This window comes from Camellia sinensis, chromosome 4 (assembly GCF_055761805.1).
Source record: "Camellia sinensis isolate YWXY chromosome 4, ASM5576180v1, whole genome shotgun sequence".
NCBI lineage: Eukaryota > Viridiplantae > Streptophyta > Magnoliopsida > Ericales > Theaceae > Camellia > Camellia sinensis.
In genome coordinates, this window is record NC_138964.1 from 52,912,796 (window position 1) to 52,935,378 (window position 22,583).

At 35.3% G+C, this 22,583-nt stretch overlaps 2 protein-coding genes and 1 long non-coding RNA gene across 9 annotated transcripts; all 3 read left to right on the top strand.

The window, feature by feature from the left end:
- The first annotated feature begins 9,054 nt into the window (after nucleotides 1-9,054).
- On the top strand, nucleotides 9,055-12,206 carry LOC145823759 (DNA-directed RNA polymerase 2A-like). The gene is made up of 7 exons (XM_082923278.1): nucleotides 9,055-9,065; nucleotides 9,322-9,394; nucleotides 9,568-9,650; nucleotides 9,744-9,810; nucleotides 10,456-10,526; nucleotides 10,650-10,734; nucleotides 11,882-12,206. The coding sequence occupies exons 1-7, from the start codon at nucleotides 9,055-9,057 to the stop codon at nucleotides 12,080-12,082; spliced, it is 591 nt and encodes a 196-aa protein (XP_082779404.1). The 3' UTR covers nucleotides 12,083-12,206.
- Nucleotides 12,207-12,845: 639 nt separating this feature from the next.
- Nucleotides 12,846-13,997, top strand: LOC145824635 (uncharacterized). 2 transcript variants are annotated; one of them, XR_014366469.1, is made up of 4 exons: nucleotides 12,846-13,223; nucleotides 13,415-13,477; nucleotides 13,752-13,865; nucleotides 13,973-13,997. It is a non-coding gene; the product is annotated as an uncharacterized LOC145824635 (long non-coding RNA). The 2 variants fall into 2 exon arrangements; XR_014366468.1 differs by having other exon boundaries at nucleotides 12,850-13,141.
- Nucleotides 13,998-15,316: 1,319 nt separating this feature from the next.
- LOC145788965 (E3 ubiquitin-protein ligase UPL6-like) lies at nucleotides 15,317-20,781 on the top strand. Of its 6 annotated transcripts, XM_082924881.1 has the most exons (11): nucleotides 15,317-16,056; nucleotides 16,128-16,211; nucleotides 16,288-16,474; nucleotides 16,770-17,053; nucleotides 17,203-17,299; nucleotides 17,595-17,738; nucleotides 18,061-18,141; nucleotides 18,242-18,481; nucleotides 19,444-19,519; nucleotides 19,673-19,744; nucleotides 20,459-20,781. In XM_082924881.1, the coding sequence occupies exons 3-11, from the start codon at nucleotides 16,424-16,426 to the stop codon at nucleotides 20,464-20,466; spliced, it is 1,053 nt and encodes a 350-aa protein (XP_082781007.1). In that variant the 5' UTR covers nucleotides 15,317-16,056; nucleotides 16,128-16,211; nucleotides 16,288-16,423; the 3' UTR covers nucleotides 20,467-20,781. The 6 variants fall into 6 exon arrangements, with proteins under 6 accessions (XP_082781007.1, XP_082781010.1, XP_082781011.1 ...); XM_082924884.1 differs by having other exon boundaries at nucleotides 15,318-16,474; nucleotides 16,605-17,053; XM_082924885.1 differs by lacking the exon at nucleotides 16,288-16,474 and having other exon boundaries at nucleotides 15,318-16,211.
- The last annotated feature ends 1,802 nt before the right edge of the window (nucleotides 20,782-22,583 follow it).

The following is a 22,583-nucleotide window of genomic DNA, read 5'->3' on the forward strand; positions in this document are numbered from 1 at the left end:
ATATGTTCATGTTTTATGCTTTAAACTGCAAATTGAAGGCCTTATTGGCAGCCGAATCTGAAATTGATTGATATTTTGTGCTAATTAAGATTTATATGATTTTATGGTATATTTAATTGAAATGTGATTTAGTATGATTAAATTAGATTAAATAAGCTAAATTGCAAGAGTTGGCCTTATTTACAACTTTGCCACTTAGTGGCCCACTTCATATCATATTTTGAGGCTTGAATTATACATTAGATACATCATTTCTTCAGCTCATTTGCTTGCACCAAACCGACTAGAGAGAGAGAGCTAGGAGAAAAACTTGGTTTCATCTTGATTTGCTTGGAGGCTTAAAGATTTTGGAAGATAATTGGCAAATTGAGCTTCTAGACTTGTAATTGAGAACCCAAGGTAGGATATTCAACCTCTCATTAATGTATTCAAGTTAGTTCTTGCATGGTTCTTGATTTATGGATGAATTGAGTCTTGAGTTAACCTAATAATGTTGAATTGGAGCTTAATCCATGCATGCATGTGCATGGTCTTGCATTTTGAGGTTGTTCTTCATGAAATTCCACATGCATGTTCATATCTTGAGCTTAGTCCATGAATTCATCTTGTTTTTGAGGCAATTGAGCTCATTTGAGCAAGTAATTGAAGCTTTGAATTTGATTGAACACATGCATGTTACATGTAAATTATGTTCTTGAAGTTTATTTGAAAATTGTGTTTTAATTGAACTACCTTTGGGCTTTGTTTTCTCAAATTGATCTTCAAAACATGTTATACTATGAGTTTACAAGTGTTTTCTAGAAAATTAGCCCAAAAGGATCAAATTTGATGCATTGGAAGTGAGTTTTGAGCTTGAGGTTCAAATCTGGAAATTCTAGATTTTGGACTCACGCTCGAGCGAGGAGTTCTACGCTCGAGCGTAAGCCTGTGTTCATGCAGTCCGCTCGAGTGAGGAAAGTGGCGCTCGAGCGTGAAATGCGTGTATCCAGTACTTTGCTTGTGTTTACAGTCCGCTCGAGCGAGAGAGTTCATGCTCGAGCGATGACTTGTGTCTCACGCTCGAGTGTGGATCGAGCGCCCGTCGAGCGTGATTTTTGTGCATCCAGTACTTTTACTGTAACTTGCAGTCCGCTCGAGCGACGGAAGTTACGCTCGAGCGAGGTTCATTTGTCTGCATGTCCGCTCGAGCGTAGAAAGCCACGCTCGAGCGAGACCCCTGTTTTCTGAAAATTCTGAAAAGTATTTTAAAGTGCATCTTCGCATCCTCATTCTATCCTAGGCATTCCTAGGCCTAGTTTAAGGCATCTTAATGAGGATATTGATGTAGAACCACACCGAGTCAAGATAGGGATTAAGTTATTATTTCCCAACTGTGTAGCTTAGTGTGTGTTCATTCTGTAACTGTGTAGGGTTGGCATCCGAGGGCGCGTACTAGCTTATCTGTAGCCCAGAACTCTGTGAGTAACAATGTTGTAAAGATATGTTCAATTGAGATTATTTTCTGAACAATGACTGTACTGCTTTATGAAATGACACTGTTTACTGAATGAATGTTTGTCCTATTTGTGAACTGCATTCATGGCATTCATAGCAATTTACTGTTACTGAACTGTTACTGCTACTGTTACAGAGATCTCTGTCAGTTCCCATGTTTGGAACCATTACTGATGGCCATCATTGACTGCTCGGTCTGTTAAGACCTACTGTACTGTTTTGCTATTGGATGTACCGCATATGACTATTCTAGTTTCTGAATAACTGTTATGGCATGAAATGTGAGCCACAAACTGAATGACTGTTATACTGATAACTGACTGTTTTCAATACTGAAAAGACATTCATTCTTAACCTCTTTACGCATATGTTATTCACTGGGCTTTAACTCACAGCTCATATATATATGTAGGTGTACAGGCACCGGACCGTTGCTAGAAGCGTCAGGGTAAACTCCAGTTTTGTCGAGCCAAGCACTGTGCCTCACTGAGAGGTTCCAAGTCCTTCAAGCTAGGGTTTTTTGGGGTGTTTTAGTTTTCCTCCTTTTTGTATCTGGTTTTGTAGCACTGTATAGACTGAATGATATGTGTACCTGTACTGTACTGTTATGGTAGGGATTTGGTCCCTAACCTGATTATCTGTATATGATGTATGTATGTACTGTTTTGTTCTGAATGTGTATATGATATGAAAAGTCTTTTTGCATACAGACTGTCACAACTCATTGGACATCACTTATTACTGTTTTGGCTCCGTCAGCCCCTGTACTCTGTATTATTATTATTACTATTAAGCAGGCCTTCGGTAATCTTGGATTACTGGCCGGTTACGGTGCTAAACCCATAGGGGCGGGTTTGGGTCGTGACATGATTATACTAAGCTGCACTGTTTTTTTTTCTTTTCTTTTTTTTATTATTATTTTTTTTGCACCCCACTGAGCTACACTGTTGCTTTCCGTGCATGTCAGTCAACTTGTCTTATTTTTTTATTTTTTATTTTTTCCGCTCAAACAAGGTAAACCATATAATTTTTTTTTGCTTTTTTAGTGACTTTTTGACTTTTGTAGGTGATGCCAAACCAGCGAATGTGTGAGTTATCTATATCTAAACTTTTAAAATTTTCTATCTTTTTCTTACAAAATTTTAAATCTTAAACAAATGTTTGCAAGAAAATATATTTTCTTTTCTATTTATTTTCTTTTACTTTCACTTTCTACCAAATTTTCTTTCTAATCAAACGGAGCCTCAAGAGCCGAGACCCCAGATGTCACCCTTAAGTGGTGCTATATAGCAAGACTATTCAATCATATAACGGTAAGTTGCATACTCGCACAAGGATTTGAATCCACATTTTTGACACTGGGTACGATTCACTTAAGTTTGAAAGATTCGTTCTATCAATCATATGCACTATTGGGTCAAAAGGAATAAGACAATGTATTTTGTCATCAAGTAATTTTACTATGGGGAACTTACCAGCCGGTCCCATAGAAGTAAATTAATACTAGCCAAGTCCTGTCTTATTTCCGTTTTCAATTTTACCCTTCAATATCACACCACATGTGTGAAACAAAGAAGTTGCTCACGAGCTCTCCCCTGTGTATGTTGTCTTCCTTTTGTTCCTTATATATTGTTCTTTTTGTTTCTCATACTCACATACATACACACTCACTCATTAATTCACAAAACCACATCCACACACTTACTAATTCACAATAATTTAGCAGTGATAAATTTATCACTGAAAAAATCTTATCAGTGATACATACACGCTCACTAATTTACAAAAAAAATCAATAGTGATAAATTTATCACTGGTTCAAACAATGTTTTCTACTTTTACTCCTATACTCAACACTGTAACTTAAAAAATTTAGTGAAAAATTCACAAAAACAAACTTATTTAAATAGTGATAAATTCACAATAACAAACTTATCACTGGTTTAAATAGTGATAAATTCACAAAAACGAACTTATTAGTGGTTTTAAACAGTGATAAATTCACAAAAACAAATTTATCACTGGTTTAAACAAATTTGTCACTGATTTATCACTAGTTAAACAAATTTATCACTGGTTTAAATAGATTTATTACTAGGATCTTCCCCCAATATACAAAGAGAGAGAGAAAAAGAGAGAAGACCCGACAACAAAGAGCCTAGATCCTAGATCTAGAGGTGGAGGCGACGACGACTATGGAGGTGGAGGCGGCAGTGGTCGGCAACGACGGTGGAGGTGAAGGTGAAGACGTCGGTGGAGGTGGAAGCAATGGTGAAAGTGGAAGAAGATGCTGGTTGAGGTCGCCGACAGTGATGACAGTGGAGGCGGCAGTGGTTGGCAACGATAAAGATGGTGACGGTCATTGATGGAGGAATGTGTAGAGACAGAGCTTTTTTTTTTTTTTCATCTTTCATTTCACAGATCTGGATATAAAACATGAGGACAAAAATGGAATAGACAAAAATGTTCAGGACCTATAGGTAAAAGAGTTTTCATTAAAAACCTATTGGGTAATAACCCTTAAAAATATGACTGACCTGTAAAAATTACTTTTAATATTTGGAGAGTAAGAGACCTATTGAAAGGAAATAGACTATACTCCCAAAGGTTAAAACGTACAACAATGCAACCATTTAATATGTACTAAATGAATATTATTTTTTTAGTGTAAGTGTTTCTATGTTATCATAAGTGACCTCTACCCGCCAACGTTACAACATTAACGGGAAATTATTCAATACTCCCAGAGCACCACGTGTCCATACTCCAAACCAATCATCAATTAGTTAGCCCCATGTTGTCCCCCCATTTCCAACATAAATCGTGGGCCCTTGTGTCTCTCCACCAATCAAAATCTTATGGAGCACCACGTGTCCATACTCCCGGAGTACTGAATAATCACCCAACATTAACAGTGTGTGGTGAGACTCTAGCTAGCTTTATAATCTGTTGTTTTCATCATCCTTTTTCGATTATTGTCTTCCAAGGGGAGAGGGAGTGTCAATTCAACCTCCCTCTATTTTTTTCCTCTCACCCCTGTTTTGATCTTTCTTACACTTGTTGAGCAGGTATTTCTTTCTCTCGCTTCCTTTCTCACACTTCCTCCTCAGGGCCGGCCCTGAGGTGAGGCCACTAAGCCGGTCGCCTCGGGTCCCCAATTTTGAACAAAATTTAGGGCCCCCAATTAGGGGAGTGTATCATGTTGTTTTATTTTATGGTTACTTTAATATTAGTTCAATTCATTTATTTTCATGTTGTTGTATGGTGTTATTTTGATTTGTGTCTAATTGATATCTAATGTGAAAACTTTTGATTTTAGTTAAAATTAACTTAGCAAGTGTATGAAGGGATTAAAATTTTTCCCATAAGTTGAATTTTATAAAACTTATTTCTACTACATGAAATTATTCATAGAATGTTTGATTTTAATTCAATTGCATTTTTCTAATTAAAAAAATTGTACCTTATTACTATATTTTTTTTTATTAGATTGACTCTAAAATAGGTAATAAAAAAATACATATCTTAAATGAAAAAAATATATTAGCTTTAATTATTATTTTACATACTTTTTTATTCAGTTAGATGGAGTTAAATAAAAGATTAAAAAAATGTTATGGCATCACTTAGTGAACATTAAAATATATAACTAATAATTCATATTATTGAGTCGTGTCATACTTAGATTCATGTTAAAAAATAGTCAATCCTAACTTTCTAATTTTATATATTGCTTGAGTTGTGTCGAAAATTCTCATCCTTACCCCCAATTAATTTTAGTTTTTATAGCATTGCTAAGCTAAAAAAAAAAAATTCAATTCAACTAATTGAAGTTCAACTATTATATATATATATATATATATTTGTTATCTAAATTTTGTTAAATTGTAATGCAATAAAAATAAATTTTTATCCTTTTTGTTTTATCCAAACAATATTTTTTTAAAGTAATAATACATGAAGGGCCCAATTTAAAAAATTCGCCATAGCCCCTAATAACTCAGGGCCGGCCTTGTTCCTCCTCTAGTTCGATCTAGACCTCTTGCACCTCATCTAGCAAGGCATTAGCAATAGTTTTATATTTTGATGACGTTGATCGACGATCGAAACAGATTTGTTGCGAGAGAGGTTGAGTTGTGATTTGTTCTTTTTTATTATTGTTTGTGAGTGGGTTTCCTTTTAGATTGTTGTAGTGGTAGTGGCTGTGGGTGCTGTGTGTTTCTGCAATATTATTCGGTTGTTGTCGTGGTTGTTGGTTATGTGCTTCTTGTTTTTTGGGATTGCAAATATATTGAAAAAGACATGTTCTCCTCAACTTTACATCATTTTCATTGAATCTATCAACATTTAGATATAGATTTTTTTGCCACCATAGTATGGGACTCGGGTGGCTGCTGTGCATTTTGTACAATAGTCACTGTTGTAGTTGTGTTTACTTGAAGTATAATTAGATTGACTGAACACAAGATGAGTTTTATTGTCATAATGTCTAAGCAGCATTTATTCACTAATGTACAACATGTAGTACATAAGATGTAGCAATGGGAAAACTGAAAATCCTAATCATTTATTCTTCTGTTATTGTTTAATGCATAACATAGAACAAATTTAATGTTGATGTGGAAAGAATTCCAAATACCATAATGTATGACCACTAGTTAGCGTGAATGCTATTACTATTGGATAGTTTGATATGCATTATTGGGCTCATTTCCTAACAACTAAAGCTTTTGAGACTAGTGGTGATCTAACATGGTATCAGAGCTTAAGTTGAGGAAGGTTTTGGGATCAAGTCTCTCATTTACATTTGTTCCTCATTTGCAGTTTACTTCTCTCTATGTATGACTCCTTGCATCTGCACGTGGTGGTACATGAGCAAGAGTGTTGGATAGTTTGATATAAATTGTTGGGCCAATTTCATATCAACTTAAGCTTTTAAAACTAGTGGTGATCTAGCAATTACCTCTATTCAATACTTTACTTTGACCTATAAATGTATTGACCACACAATCTAATATGTGATCTGAATTATAAAATTGTGATTGCAGCAAACAAGCTACGCCGATATGCTGGATTTGGCAGTGCAACATATTAAAGTCCTCCAAAATCAGGTTCAGGTGGGATATAATACATAAGGGAGGGTAAATGTTATTAATTATGTGTCCATGATATTCTTTGAACACTAGTATTGTGGCTAAGCGTGTAGACATGAATGCCTGTACACTCCATATGTATATTTAAAGGATTAATTTATTTTAAGCTGACTTGTAGAGTTACCTATACATTTTCAGCTAGTTACCATCTCATTAGTCTTCACGAAGACATGAAAAGTTTGTGTTTAAAAAAAAAAAAAAAAACACTGCATTTTATTGTCTATAGAACTATAAATAGTTATTACTTTTTCTTATTTAGATTCTCTCTTGTTCCTCTTCCAGAAGCTTCACAAAGAACTTGAGAATTGCACATGCGGATGCAAGTAAACAACACAACACTAGTGAATGAGCTATCATGAAATGACTAAGCACTCAAGACTCAAGTTTGATGCGAAGGGTCAGTGAACCAAGCCAAAGAGATCCCTAAGGTAAGAAGAAGAAGAGTGGAATTCAAATTTGTATATAAGGAAACACAATTCTTCCTTACTTGAGCAGAAGAGATTTCTTTTCTTTTCTTTTCTTTTCTTTCTTTCTTTTTTTTTTTTTTTTTGCCTATTTATTTCTGTACCAAAAACTTATTTAAATGATATTTTTGATTTCTTTTCTTTGATCCTCTAAAAGTTTGAGTTGGTATTTGATTTTTGTGTGCTCAAGTTTTTGGGCCCACTGGCTTCAAGTGAAGTGATTTCTTGTGAGAGCTACAGAGGCAACTCAGAACTGCTTCATTTTTTGTGTATAGAAGACCATCTGTCATAAAAGGGAGCTTCTAAATACGAGTACTCAATTCTTTGGACCCCTACCTTTCTCTAATCCCCACCTTTCTTTAATCCACATTCTGCTCCCCAACCTAATCAGAAAAACACCACCATCCCTGTGCCCCGCTGCTCTGCCACCGCCCTTCACCACTAACAGCCTCACCCCTGGCCTTCCTTACCACCGACAGCCCATTCCTTTGCCTCCACGACCACCCTCAGCACCACCATAGCAGACAGAGAAGGGGGTTTGAGTTAGTCATTGGAGATTAAGGATGGGATTACTTTGGATATTAGGTGAGGTGTTCAAAGAAATTTTACTATTGTTGGGCTTCAAGGAAAGCAATGGTCCAAACCTATGTGATTTCAAATTATATTCCCTATTTATAAATCCAGTAGTTGTGAATTTATTTTGTGAACCTTATTTATTTTATAAAGTCATGCTTTTTAAAATAAAAAAAATACAATAAATTTTTGAGTTTGTGTTTTGAAATTCAAAAAATGTTTTCAAAGCTTAAATTTCAACACAGTGAGTTTCATAAAAGAACTTAGAGATCCAAGACTAGAAGTTTGTGTTAAACTATGTGGGTATTTTTTTTTTTTTTTTTTTTTTTTTTTTTTTTTTTTGTGGGAGAGAATTTGAGCCACTGTGGTTGATGATTCAAATCTGAAATGTCTGAAAATAGGAAACCATTTTTGTTCTTTCTTCATTTAGTCGGTTCTATTGGAATTTTCCTTGTAAAACTGTTCCTTCCAGGAGGGTTCAAATTTAGGGTCTTTAATTCTTTTACATTAGTATTTATTTATTTAAAATTAAATTAATAGTGTAGAACAGACTTTATTCCCAAATTATGTTAGAACGTGGTTAGTAACTCGCACCCAAAAAATAAATATTGCTAACCACATTTTTTATATAATGCGAAAAGGTAGTTCAGATAGTGGTATGTGTTAAGTAAAAAACGTGATTAACAATTGCATTTTATAAAAAGTATTATTGCTAATCATGTTTTACTGTAGTTTGAGAATATAGTTTGTCCATACACTATTTGTTTAATTTTGAATAAAAGAACTGTAAAAGGCTTGAAGGCCTTCAAATTCAGTCTGTCTGGGTATCAATTTTACAGAATCTATTGCCACAGTTAAGTTGTGAAGTTTCTTGTTAAACGTAAAGCTTTGCATATGGTTCAGAATGTTAGATTTGAGAAACCTAAGTTTGAATGCAACTTACGAAGAATTATTGTTACAATTTCATATCAGCATTGGTGTCATGGCTTGGATACTCGTGTTGATCTTTCTTTTTCTTTTTTTTGCTGTTAGATAGAGTATTTAGGAGTGACTGCTCCACAAAGGAGGTGTATGAGAAAGAAGCCAAGGACATTGCTCTTTCAGTTGTCAGTGGTATTAACTGTGAGTATTATTTCTCTTTGCTTCTTCATTTTTCCTGATATTGAATTTCACTTGAATTCCATTGACAATTTTCTTTATGTCAAATAATGGGCATAAATTTCAGCTACTGTTTTTGCATACGGACAAACAAGCAGTGGGAAGACATTCACGATGATGGGAATTACTGAGTATGCAAGTGATTTGTGCTTTTTATTTTCCCCAGTTGCCAAGATCACATCTGAGGCAGGTGCACAATGAATTTCATGAAAATGCCTTGCAGGTATGGACTATGAAACTTTTGTAAATTGTCTTGTTTTTCTTTTGACATATGCTTTATCACATGTTCTCTTGAAAAAGTGTGTACATGTTAATGAGGGTAGATTCCAATTATAAATTAATTCTATTTCAGATATTTCTGCAGTGTCAAGAATATACCTTTGTGAATTCACAAAGGATTATTGGCTAAGACCTAACAGATTATTAAGAATAAAACTCTATGTCAACTTCCTCTCCCATCTCTTCTATGTTTTTGACAGCCTATCATTGTCTCACTTGGGCCTATTAGTGTCATGTTTTGGTCCTATAATCTATTACGAGTTACTTGGAGAGGTGAGCCACCAGATTAGGTGTAAGATGTTATTAAGATGTTATCATTACGCCCTGGACAATTAGGCACCAACCATAATTGTGACAACTGAATTATATAGAGGTTCAATCCTTCATCTACTTTTCAGGTTGGGAGTTGTCTAATTGAATTACTGTTGCAAACTGCCTATATACAGCCTCGGGCTGATCAGTTAGCTGATGGTCCACCTGATATTCGACCTGCGTTTATACACTCATTAAAAACTGTAGTGAAAGAAAAGTAAATATCCATTTTTCATTGTTTTATTGATAGACAAACTTCCTGCTAGTCTTCAACACTTCATATTGTGGTTTTGTGTTTTTTATTCAACAGGAACATCGGCAGAAGATATGGTGTCATTGAATGCGACCCACTAGTTCGCAAGGGCCTTGAAAGAACTGTAAGTAAATCCATGAGTTTATTTTCTTCTTCTTTAAGATCTGCATTCTAAAGAAGCCTGATTGCTAATAAGCTACTTGTGTATGAGTTGTGGGTTTCCATGTCATTTGCCAATTATTTCTATCCACTTATTTGGTACTACTCCATCATAACTTCCTGAGTAACCAAACCCGATCCATTTATTAGTACCACCTGTTCCCTGACTACCTGAAGTGACAGTCCAGAGATATTAAGTACTTGAAAACTTAGGAAAAGAAGGCTCATATGCTATGTTGGCACTTTAAATTTGGGGTGTTGCGAACACGTTCGCTCTGCTATGATAGGACTTGAACCCACTCTCTTATGCTTGATAGGTTGTTTTGTTCACTTCACCAATCAATCAACAATCCCATAAGCTTTTAATAACTGTATAAGAAGCTGAGACCAGTAGTTATGAAAGTTCGTTAAATATTCATTGCTTTTACGAAATTTAGCAACAGTTAGCATCAAAGTAAATGGAGAAATATAGCCAGAGAAATGTCATCTTTCATTTCGTTGGAGCTAAGAAAAAATGTAAACTTTTTATCCATTCATGACCCAAAAAAAGAAATTTGTTTCCTGTTTTGTTGCCTATCTCTGGCTTCTCTGATGGATTTTTTTCATTCAGTTGGGAGCAACTGTTGTCAATTTGGTTACTGGAGAAAAACCTGCTGGTGTTTACTTAGGAATAGCTGCTAGGTAAGTAGCTTTTTCACAATGCAAGAAGCTTATATTTTTTCGTTCAGGTTTTATAGATATGAACAGAGTTAAATCACTTCAGTTGACAATTGCATGTTGAAAAATGCCATATTTGCCACGCAGAGTTCTAGATATAATGAGGAAAGATGCTCAGAAAGATCCTGAAGTATTTCCAGATGCACTGCGTGCAAGGCTTTTAATCAATCAGGTTGGTACCACTACCACGTCTACTATGACTACTAATCATTATTAGTGAAGTAAATTACATTGACCTCCTTGAGTTTTCCGGCCATTTCCTTGTGTTTTTGAAATATGCCCTCTCTTACTTACATCTAACATAACATTATGTATATGCGTCCCCCTGTTGACATACCATCAATGAGAATGATGGAAAAATATAATGTCATCACTTTGTTAATTTGTAATGCCAATTTTACCCTTATTTAGTCAATGCAAGCAGACATTGTCAGTTATACCCACACCACGTGTCAAAGGAAAATATGATACTACTACCAAATTCATTTATGCCACATCCCATGACAAAAAGAAAAAGAAAAAGAAATTTAATTTAATTGAGCATCTCTCTCTCTCTCTCTCTCTCTCTCTCTCTCTCTCTCATTTGAAACCCAGCTGCAGTGATTGAGCCCAAACACCATAATCCACCACCCCGACACAGAGAGAGATAGAGAGCAAGGTTGAAGAAAGCAACAGAAACCTTGCTTTGTGACGAGTTGCTTGTTTCTCTCTCTTATTTTTGTCTTTTATTTTTTTTGGTTTGGTTTTGGTTTTTTGATTACTTCTTTCTCTGTATTGCTCTTATCATCACTGAATCTAGCTGATCAATAAACTTCCACCAACCAAACAGTAAAAGCACATTTTGTGTTAAGGGCTGTTAACCGACCATTATGATAGGGCAGGTTTGTGTAATTTGGGAAACCTGAGAGAAGCTCTTTGTATTCGTTTAATACGTTACAGGTTAGTGGGAACAGTACTTATTAGGGTCCACAAGACCCAACAGGAAGTACTCTCTAAACCAAAAGAACAAAGATCTCAGCATTGATTTTTTTGACTTTGTGAGTGGGAAGCACCACCCATTCCTTTCCCTCAATCACATAAGACAAATAGATGCCACATCCCAAACAGCTTGAACTCTTCTCTGGGAGCAGTCCTTACTCTGAATGCCCAACATATTAGATACTGTCATTTGCTTAGTATGCTATTTTTATTTACTTAAATAAAACCGGTAATATTCTTCACTGTGCTTTTCTCGCTGCACATTGACATCTTTCTTAATTATCCCAATAGTTAGTTATTTTCTATGAGTGACGTTGGATTGATAAGTGGCAATAATCTAGGTGGACAGGAAATTAGTGAAGCAGACAGTGATGACATCAGTGTATGGTGTAACTTACATTGGTGCTCGGGATCAGATCAAGAGAAGGTTGAAGGAACGTAATGCCATCGCAGATGATACAGAGCTCTTTGGTGCAGCCTGTTATGCTGCAAAAGTAAGGGCAGGATCATTGACAGTTCTTCAGTCTTGCATCTATTTATAGAGCATAACATTTGCTCCATGGAATAGCCTTTTGTATGCAATGCATTTTGTGTATATTAACATCAGACTGGACCAAGCATGGACACAGACAGGTGACATGACCCCGACAAGACGACACGAAAATTTTCAAAAAATGCCAGCGCTTGTGCAAAATATATAATTTTGTATATTTATTATATGACATATAAGAATAAAGAATTATTAAATGTCATATATATGATTAAATAATTCAAAGATAATAATTTTTAAAGTCTAAAAGAGGAGAATAGGTGTAAATTGATGTTTTTTTTACCTTTTATCTTTGGATTTCATGTTGTTTTATTCATGGTTATAATGTGTTTCAAGTGTGTCTAAGAAATAGACACGTGTTTCTCAAGTGTATGAAGCACTTCCAAATATAGAAATTTTTTGAAATAGTTGGACATGTTTGGACGTGTGTCTAACAAGTGTAGTGTCGTGTCATGTCATCACTACAAGAAAAATGAGATTTAACGACGTTCATTTAACGACGTTTTTTTAAACGTCATCTTTTTCAATATTTTACCACGTTTGATAAGCGCCACATTTTTTTAAAAATAAAACGATACCGTTTTTAGAAGAGAGGGCGTGTTAAAGCGCCTCCAAATGTCCAACTCTCCCACGCGCAAATGTACAACTTTCCCACGCGCGCGCGCTCTCTCTCTCTCTCACTCTCTCTCTCTCTCTTCAAATGTCTTATTTTGGGTCAAGGACCCAAAACACTCGCTTACTCTCTCACTCACTCTCTGGATCGATCTCGATCTCACTCTCACTCTCTCTCTCTCACAACCCTCTCTAAACACTAATCTCTCTCAACCGATCGAATCAACCTTCTGCGGCCCCGTTTGATCCAATCTCAGAGCGATTGGTGATTTATCTCAGATCCAATCTCAGAGCGGTTGGGGATTCATCTCAGATCCAATCTCTGAGCGATTGACGATTTCGATTTTGATTTCGAAGTTCTCTCTCTCTCTTGATTTCGAAGCGCCACCGCCGCCACCATCTGCACCGGCGAGGGGAGCGAACACCATCGTCTACTAAGGTGAGCATCACCTGATTCCCGCATTAGGGCTATGGCGATGCATTGATTGAAGCCTCGATCATCATCGCTTTTACATTTATTGGTAATTATTCCCAAAATATTTAAAAATAATAAGTTATTTTCTATATTTTTAGTGTTGTGTTTGGGTTTACAATCAGTGTTTTGAAGGAGTTGTAGTGATAGACAAATTTTCTTCTAAAAATCTGGTTCATTTTCAGCATTTTCATTATGAAAGGACAATGTTGATTTGGTTGTTGATTTTCATTTGTGCAGAGAAGGATCAAGAATTGGGGGAAGCCTTAGAGAGAAGGCAGTTGAAGAGTTTCTGTTCTATATGTATTCTCTCTTCTGTTTAATTGCCATTCTATATATTTTTTTAATATAAATAAATGCTAGTCTGAATTCATCTGAATGTGTCTGCCCATCTGTTCTGATAGAAAAAGTGCTTATTAGAAAACTTGAGTTATGTTCTTGTAGCATGGATACATTTTCTAAAGAAGTGCTTTTAGAAAACTCAAATCTATTTTTCGCATCATGATGTTTCAATTTTCCTGGTTAAATCAGCATGGTGAATTTGCATGTGCTAATTACTACTAGTCTGTGTGAACAGATTATACCACAATCTGTTTGTTCTAGACATGGGTTGGCTATTGGTGCAGCTGTAGCCCCATTTGTCCGCGTTCTTGTTTGGATTTGTTTTCCTGTAGCATATCCAATAAGCAAGGTACTTGTGTTTGCTCAGCACTATTGCATTGCATTATTTAAAGCAAATTCATTGGTTGGTCTTTCTAATTAGTCTTCTTGGCTACCCTTATTGTCTGTGATTTTCAGCTATTAGATTTTCTGCTAGGACATGGACATGTAGCACTTTTCCGTAGAGTTGAGTTGAAAACACTAGTTGATTTGCATGGTAATGAGGTAAGTAGACACATTTGTGAAAGTATTATGAACTAACGACATTATTTTTATTTTATTTATGATGCAATTTGGTCCATCCCCCTCCTACCCACCCACCCACCCACCCACCCACCCACCCACCCACACCCAAAAGAAAAAAAAGGTCTCCAATTGAGGAATCCTTAAAACATCCATCCAATACTCCTCCCTTTTTCCTACAAAATGTGCTGCTTGCAGGAATTTTAATTTTCTCGTCTATAAAAACGTCTCCCGAAGTTAATGTTATCCCATTTTTATTTTTCACTTCAAACTCCATTGCAAAGAGCTTCTTTTTCCTTCTGTTTTATCTTGTGACTTGATAGTCTTCTGATTACCTGTAAACAGGCTGGAAAACGTGGAGAACTCACACATGATGAGACAACAATTATTGCTGGAGCACTTGGGCTTACTGAGAAAACAGCCAGTGATGCCATGACTCCCATATCTGACACTTTTGCTGTTGATATCAATGCCAAGCTTGACAGGTAATGCATGCTTTGGAAAACTTTTGAATAGAAGGTTTACTTGAAGTCTTTTTTAACTTTGTTTTGATCATATATATGATGATGCTTGATATCTAATAGGGAGCTGATGAATTTAATTTTGGAGAAAGGGCATAGAAGAGTGCCAGTCTACTATGAGCAACCTACAAACATAATTGGACTTGTTTTGGTAAATTGTTTGTTTGTGCTTCATGTAATTTGAAAATAAATTGTTTATTTTGTCACTCTTTGGAGAATGATCATTTTTCAACTGACTTTAGTTTATTAGTATGCTCATTTTTTAAACTTGACATGCTGTTTTAGAACCATCTCTGCTCATTTTCATTTTCTCTTACCCTCCTGCTTCACTCCGCCCTATCTAGAAAGCATATCTCATAGTTTGGGACCTTAAACTATAAAACATAGTAACCACTCCTGGATCATTGAGAACATGAGAAATAAGCTAATAGGCCTGCTGAAGGACTGCAACTTTTCTTTTTTATGGCCGTAAGATTTATAATTGTCTCTTACTGCTCAATTGGGTTAACTATAAAGTGCATAACCTATTATGAAGACTCTGACAGTCTTCCTGGAAAGAGAACAGCAGTTTGGGAGCTTGACAAGGGTATGTAAAATGTCTTACAAATCACGTTAACTGTTGTATGCAATTTTGGACAACAGTGGCTTCAAAGGATTTCAGGCTCAGTAAATACTTACACTTGGCTTAAAGGAAATGCTTTGCTGAGAATGAGTGTTATAAAATGTCTGGGTTTGCAATATTAGACTTTTCATTGTTTTATTTTATCTAATATCTAATATGTTATTTGTTAATAGAAAGTAAATGTATCTAGCAATCAATTATACACTTCACGCATATTTATCTGTTCACATGTATTGTATGTATCATTTCCCTTAAACATGATGAATGAACCTTATAGCCAAATAAATGAGTTTTTGGTTTGTGCTCCAAGGGTAGTAAAATAGTAAGAAAAAATTATGGCTACATCTCAAGGTCACGGGTTGTGGAAAGCAAGTTTTGCATTTTAAGGTCATATTCAACAAAAAAAATATGAAATAATCTTTGCTGAAATAACGTTAGCTCGCTTAAATTCCACAAGAACATGAAGTACAATTTATGCTGATATTCTCTTAGCATAGTGAAAAAAATGTTGTAAAAGCTTCTCTGTCTTCCTTTCATCTGAGTAATAGCATTACAGATTATACCACAGCCCACAAACATTTGACCGTATTATAGTTTCCTCACAATTTTAAACATTAGGAAAGAACTAAGACCCATATAGATAGATCTAGTTCTTTTCTTACTCTAGTTTGTTTCTTCTCTTTATCAATCATAACGGCACTTTAAAATTAGTTGGAATTGCTTTCATGTAGCAAATCACAGGCACATTGTTAGATCTCCAGTTCTAATGCGGGAATTGTGGCTTGAGATGTGGCATGATAACTATCCTGATTCAAAATCAAAATTTGTTACAAAAGGTGGATCTCTTCTTTCTTAGTTCTTTTTGTTTCATTAAATTGTTTTACCTCTTAAATTTTACATGGAACAGCTAAGCGTGACCTTTGAGGGAAGATGACTGTTATTGGGATTATGGAAAAGTTCGTTGTGCATGGCCTGAGCATTGTGAATATAGGTATTTTTCTTACATGTTTTTTAATTATTTTTTCGAATATTGTGGTCATCAGTTTCCCTTATTGCATTATGTACAGATACGTTTTATTTTGTGAAAGGGCTCCTAAATTTTCTACTTTCATTTGAAGAAAACTGTGAAGAGTTATCTTACACAACATCAAGTCAACATTCACAAGGACCCATAATTAATATATATATATTCAATGCTAAGAAATGTTGACAACAGATGATGTTGATAGCGCACTCAGCTTAAGAAATGTTGAGGTAATTCCATTTCAAAAATATTCAATGCTATAGCTTTGCACTGTGTTAATTCCTATGTTCTATTTATATTCCTATAGGATTGTGCTTAAATAGCCATGTTTGACCATAATTATCATTGCATGGTTGATAGGGAACAACCAGGATTCTTCAGTTTTGGCTCAATCTTCACAAGTAGAAACAAGAACGATTAAATTACAATCAATTTGCAATTTAAGTGATTATTTCTTATCGGAACGACTAAATTACAATCGAGGTGTCCTACCTCAATTTGCTACATGCTGAACTTTTGCTGTAGTGTTTCGATTTCAATGGTTCATATGAAGAAGGGGCTCATGGTAAAGAGGTGGTAGCTGTTGGTGCTGCTTGTGCTTTCTTGCATGTGACTTTTAACATTTTACCCCTTGAGCGTGTTATGACTGTACTAGCTTATAGAACAGAGCTTGTTCCTGTAATATGGAAATTCATGAAGCGATGCCATGAGAATCAGATGTGGTCAGCATTGTCTGGGCAATTATCATATCTGCCGGGAGATGCACCTGGCTGGCTGTTACCTTTGTCAGTTTTCTGCCCTGTGTACAAGTAAGAACGCTGCTTCTATGTTCAGTTTTGATCGTAATTTCTTTACAGTTGTCTGAATTAATTTGATGACAGTATGTGGTATGTCTGAGGTTTTGAACTTATGGCACAAGTTGAGGGAATAAGTCTAACGCACTTATTTGATGGATCAGGCACATGCTTATGATAGTTGATAATGAGGAGTTTTATGAGCAGGAGAAGCCACTGTCAATAAAAGATATCAAATGCTTAGTTGTTATCTTAAGACAGGTAATTTTTTTGTGGTTGTAGAATCTTCAGGTGAACATATACATAAAAATGACACTTGGCAGTATTTCATAGTTTTGTTCATGTAATAGAAGTTTTTGCTGTACATGTCATGTAAGATGGAAAGTCATATGGACATCCTTTAGCCAAATAGTCTCCACATGTGAGGAGGAAATGTTATTACTTGATATGGTGTATATATCATAGTATGCTCAGTGGCAATGTTATTACTTGATATGGTGTAGGATGGAAATCCAATTGCTATAATTGTAACATTTGTACTTGCTCATTTCTGTAGGCGCTATGGAAGCTCCTATGGGTGAATCCTGTCACCCCCCCCAACCCAGCCAAGTGTGCTGCTGACGTCTTTACTCTTAAGAGGCACCCTTTAGAATTTATTCAGCATAGGGTTAGCATTGTAGCTTCTGACCTTCTGTCACAGGTATATATGATCTCTTAAGAGGCAGCCCAATTTCTATTCTCTGCTTTGCTAGTTTTATGACTTTTGAACATATGCAACTAAACAATAAACATTAACACTGACCTTATTGCCAAAGCTATTTTGGTTGGTTCCAGAGCACAGTACAACATTTGTTTGATGCATTGACAAGGCTGTATTTTGTTTTGGACCTTGCCAAATTTGTCTGGAAATAGGTTCACCCAATATTAATCAGGAAAAGAATTGTTGTAATGAATGTCTTTTACCTTTTTTTGGTTTATATAACCTGATGCTTCGTGATTACTTTCGAGGTTCCCTAATAAAGCATCAGCTTCTGAGTAATCTTACACTTAGTATAGCTGTACATACTGTGTTGGAGGCATTGCGTAAACCTCCAGACACAAAAGTGAGTTTTTAATCTTTCATGTTTGGCTTTTATCTTTAGCTTGCAATAAATTTTAAAAAATAAAATAAAATAGAAAGCTAATAATGTTCTCCCCTCCTAGGTATTTGCTTATGGAATCTTGACTTTGGAGCAGTTTCTTGACCGCCTGGTGGATCTGCCACTGCTTTGCAATCATATTTTGCAAATATCTCATTTACATGGTACTCATGTAGAGCTTATTGCATTTATAGAGCATACTCTGGCTAGAATATCATCAAGCCACTTGATATCAAATGGAGGCAGCAGTTCTTTTACTGATCCCCACAGTGGTTCTATTCCCACTACAGTGGAGATGGTGGAGGTATAAAATTAGTTTCTTCTATTGACCCATGCAATGTATTTAGACCCCATAAACACCAATCAGTTTGATAAATTTATTTCTTGTTGGATTGACTTTAGTTGAACTATTATTGTGTTTGATATTTTTTGTTAGAATGGAATGTTATTTTAAAGCCCTAACATGCTTCAATCTTCTTCAAGATCCCTTCTTGTTCTCCGCCTCCTTTTCTTGTCGCCAGTAGTGCTAGAAGCCATAGCTGGCTTCAATAAAAGAGCCTTGTTCTTTTAATTTATTATGATGTTCTATAAAATTGTTATGGTATTATGAAGAATGGATGTACTTGCAATTATCTTACTTAGTCAAATAGGGTTACAAGAAAATTCAACCTGATCTTCTTAAATTCTTATGTAAAAGACATATAAGATAACTGAGAAAAAGAAAACACACACACACACAACATATATATCTCTGTATCTTCATGTACAGCCATGTCCTTTGTAGATTGAGTTGAGGTGGCCAGTCATTGCAAATAAGACCAATGACTACACCAAAACCAATTTCACCCCCTGGGAATTCTTCAAATGTTTCCTTGAGTGATATTCCTAATCCTCAGAAGGTATTACATTGCATTTTATTTTTTATGAATAAGTACGGAACTGTATCAGATGGACACCAAGGGGGTGTCACCCCTGTACAGCAAAAGAAAAAAAAATTAATTAGACACAAGAACCCCAAAACTAAATCCCTTCCCTAAAATGTAACTCCTATAATATCTACCAAAAAATAAAAAGTCTCCTCGAAAAATGAATAAATCAGATTGAAGTAAGCTTTATAGACGTCTGTACATCCTTAGAAGGCATTGTATGTATTGTTTTCAATAAAATTATTCTTTTATTGGTTTTATTTATTTATTTTAATTTACACATCTAAGATGTTCTTTGCCTCCAGTTGTCTCTCGGTCTTTACAAATGATCTCATCACAGAATGCAACTGGCGTTCCAGCAGCTGTATTATCTTCTTCTTCCGGGTTTCTACATTCTTCCAGGGCAATTACTTCGAGTAAGTTATTTTATCATGCTTGCCATTTTCGATATTAAATCCTCATTTGTGCTCAAAACACAAATGAAGCACTTTTCATTTATCAACAAGAAAAGCAAACAAGTGTTGCAATTCTTTGTAATAATAGTCTCTCTTATTCTGTGTGCATTGTAGGTTTGCTCAAGCTCTCTCTATTGAACATGGAAGGTTGCCCTGTTACTGCAGCATGCTTGGACTCTCTTGCAGGTTCACTTTTGCCTTTTCTTCTCCTTTGAGTCATCGCCATTTTAGTTATGTTACTGAATATTGTGATAAATATTGCATTTTGAGATAAGGGTATGTGGGTTGGTCAGTGTTTTCCCCTTCATTTTTTGGTTGGTGACTTGCCAACAGTAGGCTTATAGTTTATGTTGATGGGCTTGTGAAAATAATTTGCTGTTGTTAAAATCCTTGGGATTTGATAGCCTAATCTCTATAACACAACAAAATTTTTGTAGGTCCTCTTTAAAGAGAGGATTCTGGCATATGAACTTTTGTTGTTAATGCACAAAATTGGGATTCCAATTAAGAAAGGGAATATAGAGCTCAATTACAATTGTCAACAATAGGCTTAAAGTTTATATTGATGGGCTTTCGTTTTTTTTGGAAAAATAATAAATAAAGAAATGTAATGAATCCCTTAAACAGAGCCTTCTGTTCAAACCTAAACTGTTTTTAAAGCTTCTTTTCAATTCTGGACGAAAACAAAAATTTTAGCCCTAGTTTTTGTTTAAATACTATTGAAGGAGTAAAGTTATAACTTAAATCATAGATTTGTGTCAGGAGCAAAACTCTAACCACCTCTACCTAAACAATTAAAAATAAATAAATGCAATCAAGTGATTAAGAAAATTAAGTTTACAAATTCTTCAATTTATGTTTATTTTGGTGAATCTGATTGTAATTTATGTTCTGATGCAGGTATGTAGACCAATGAAGACTAACAGTGAACTCTCTCATCAATTTGAATCAATTTGAATTTAACTCATCCAAACTTGAAATTTATGTTACAATCAGGAATAGATTTTTGAAATGCAATCTAGTGAAGTTCAATAGTTTCTTACTTTGGTGATATCTTGAGTTGGGGATAATTTTCTTGGTAGTAATTTGCCATCTCTTGTGTAAGTTTGGATCAATCATTATAGCTCAACACTTCTTTCTCGGTTAATGTCTTTGTTAAAACATGATTTGTGAATATGTTATTTTGTGATTAATGGTGATTGGATATTAAATTGAATTGGAAAGTGAACTAATGTTGTATCTGATGTTTGAATGAGAGTTATTGTTTCATGTTAGTGTTATTTTTCAGATTTTTTAGTTCAATCATATAAAATTAGCACAAATTTTTTTTTTAAAAAAAAAGAGGCTTTCACGGCGTTTCTAAAAACGTCGCTAAATATTATATCAACGGTTAGATTTTTCAAAAAGAGTACGACGGCGTTTTAAAAAGGTCGCCAAATAGCATGGTGATGTCGTAGTGGAACTTTTAGTGGTGTTTTATAAAAACGCCGCCTATAGTAATATAGCGACGTTTCTAAAGCGTCACAAAGTTATAGCGACGGCCGCATCTTCGACGCTTGGCGCAAAACGTCACAAAATGTTTAGATGGCGTTTTTGAGACCTATAGCGGCGTTTTTTAAACGCCGCTAAAACCCTCATTTCCAGCGGTGCATGTCATGTCAAAACCTTCTTAAAAGTGTCCATGCTCAACAATTTTTGTGGGATCCTTGTTTTCTCAAGTCATCTGTCTCATGGATTCACACATGCCAAATGTCAATTTTAAGTAGCCAATAAAACAAGAAAGTCACATGTCCTCATGTTACAAAAAATTTAAATAGACTATAACTTGGACTGTAGCAGGGGCAGGTTGCTAATTTGATGCATCATGTATCCCATGCATAATAGCATGGGAGGTTTTTCTTTTCCAATGTCAGTCCAATAAAGACAACTCATATTTACGTGGATTCATTCATTTAGCTTTAACTTCATTGTAAGAATATTCTTCTTTTCTGGTTGAGCAGATCACATTGACTACATTGCGAAAGATGTTTCAAGCTGCTCGTAGTATCATGGGCTGGCTCGGTGACTGTGCAAAGGTGGTACCATATCCTCTATAATCACTTTTGATTGCTGTAATAACATGTTAAATATACATCAGTACATGGCAATTATTCTGAAGGAATTAGATGATTTGCTTATTTCTTGGCCCTTTTTTTGTTTCCTTAACACCAGTTGGGGGTGTCATATATTTTCATTCATGTATTTGAGTTGAGATTTTTTATTTTAAAGGAGAGAACAATTGGGTTATCAACGAATTAAAAACTTGGAGTCCTATTGGTTTAAGTCATATTTGATGAATCTGCATTTATAGGTATGGGACTTGATGTTTTGTTGATAAGCAGGTAGATCATCTATATAGCAATTAGCAATTAGTCTATATAGCAATTGTTGATAAGCAGGCATATGCCTCGGGAAGGGTAGCCAGGGTAATAAGGCTCCCATAGCTCTGTTCACCCTGCTTACTCAAATGTAAGTAAAAAAAGCTTTGGATTTCTAAGATCGCCCAGTTCCATAAAGAAAAGAACATGAGAAAAAGAGCACTTCACACATCAAATGTCATACAGTTGCTCAATAATTGTTCTAGTTTCATTAATAAATGCATTCTAATGTAGAAGCAACAAGCTGTTGATTCGTGTGGAATGACTTATCACCGTGATAAAATCTAAATTTATTTGCTTGGTAATTATATTTGATTTCATTAATTGTTTGGCCACGATGCGTTACGCTTGGGCGGTACAGGTGCTTCAGTGTCTAGAAGGAAATTTTATTGACATTTATGTTTGGCATTTTGACAGGGAAATGATATGCATAGGACAAAGTTGCTAAACATTTGAAGTGGCTAAAACAATATCGATGGGGCCATCATTGAAAAGTGGATCAAAAGTTGGGAAAAGTGGATCAAAAGTTCACGAACCAGATAGCACCCTCCCCAACATATTTCTTAACAAGTTCACGAAGCTAAATTGTACAAGACTACTTGGCAGTA

What these genes read in the sequence shown, in the direction of transcription:
- LOC145823759 (XM_082923278.1), top strand. An exon ending in ATTACGAGTTACTTGGAGAG is followed by an intron (nt 9,395 to 9,567) that starts GTGAGCCACCAG and finishes GCCTATATACAG; the next exon opens with CCTCGGGCTGATCAGTTAGC. An exon ending in CAAGGCTTTTAATCAATCAG is followed by an intron (nt 10,735 to 11,881) that starts GTTGGTACCACT and finishes GCAATAATCTAG; the next exon opens with GTGGACAGGAAATTAGTGAA.
- LOC145788965 (XM_082924881.1), top strand. Translation starts at nt 16,424, where the DNA reads ATGTTGACAACAGATGATGTTGATAGCGCACTCAGCTTAAGAAATGTT. An exon ending in TCAGCTTAAGAAATGTTGAG is followed by an intron (nt 16,475 to 16,769) that starts GTAATTCCATTT and finishes CTTTTGCTGTAG; the next exon opens with TGTTTCGATTTCAATGGTTC. An exon ending in GTTTTCTGCCCTGTGTACAA is followed by an intron (nt 17,054 to 17,202) that starts GTAAGAACGCTG and finishes TTGATGGATCAG; the next exon opens with GCACATGCTTATGATAGTTG.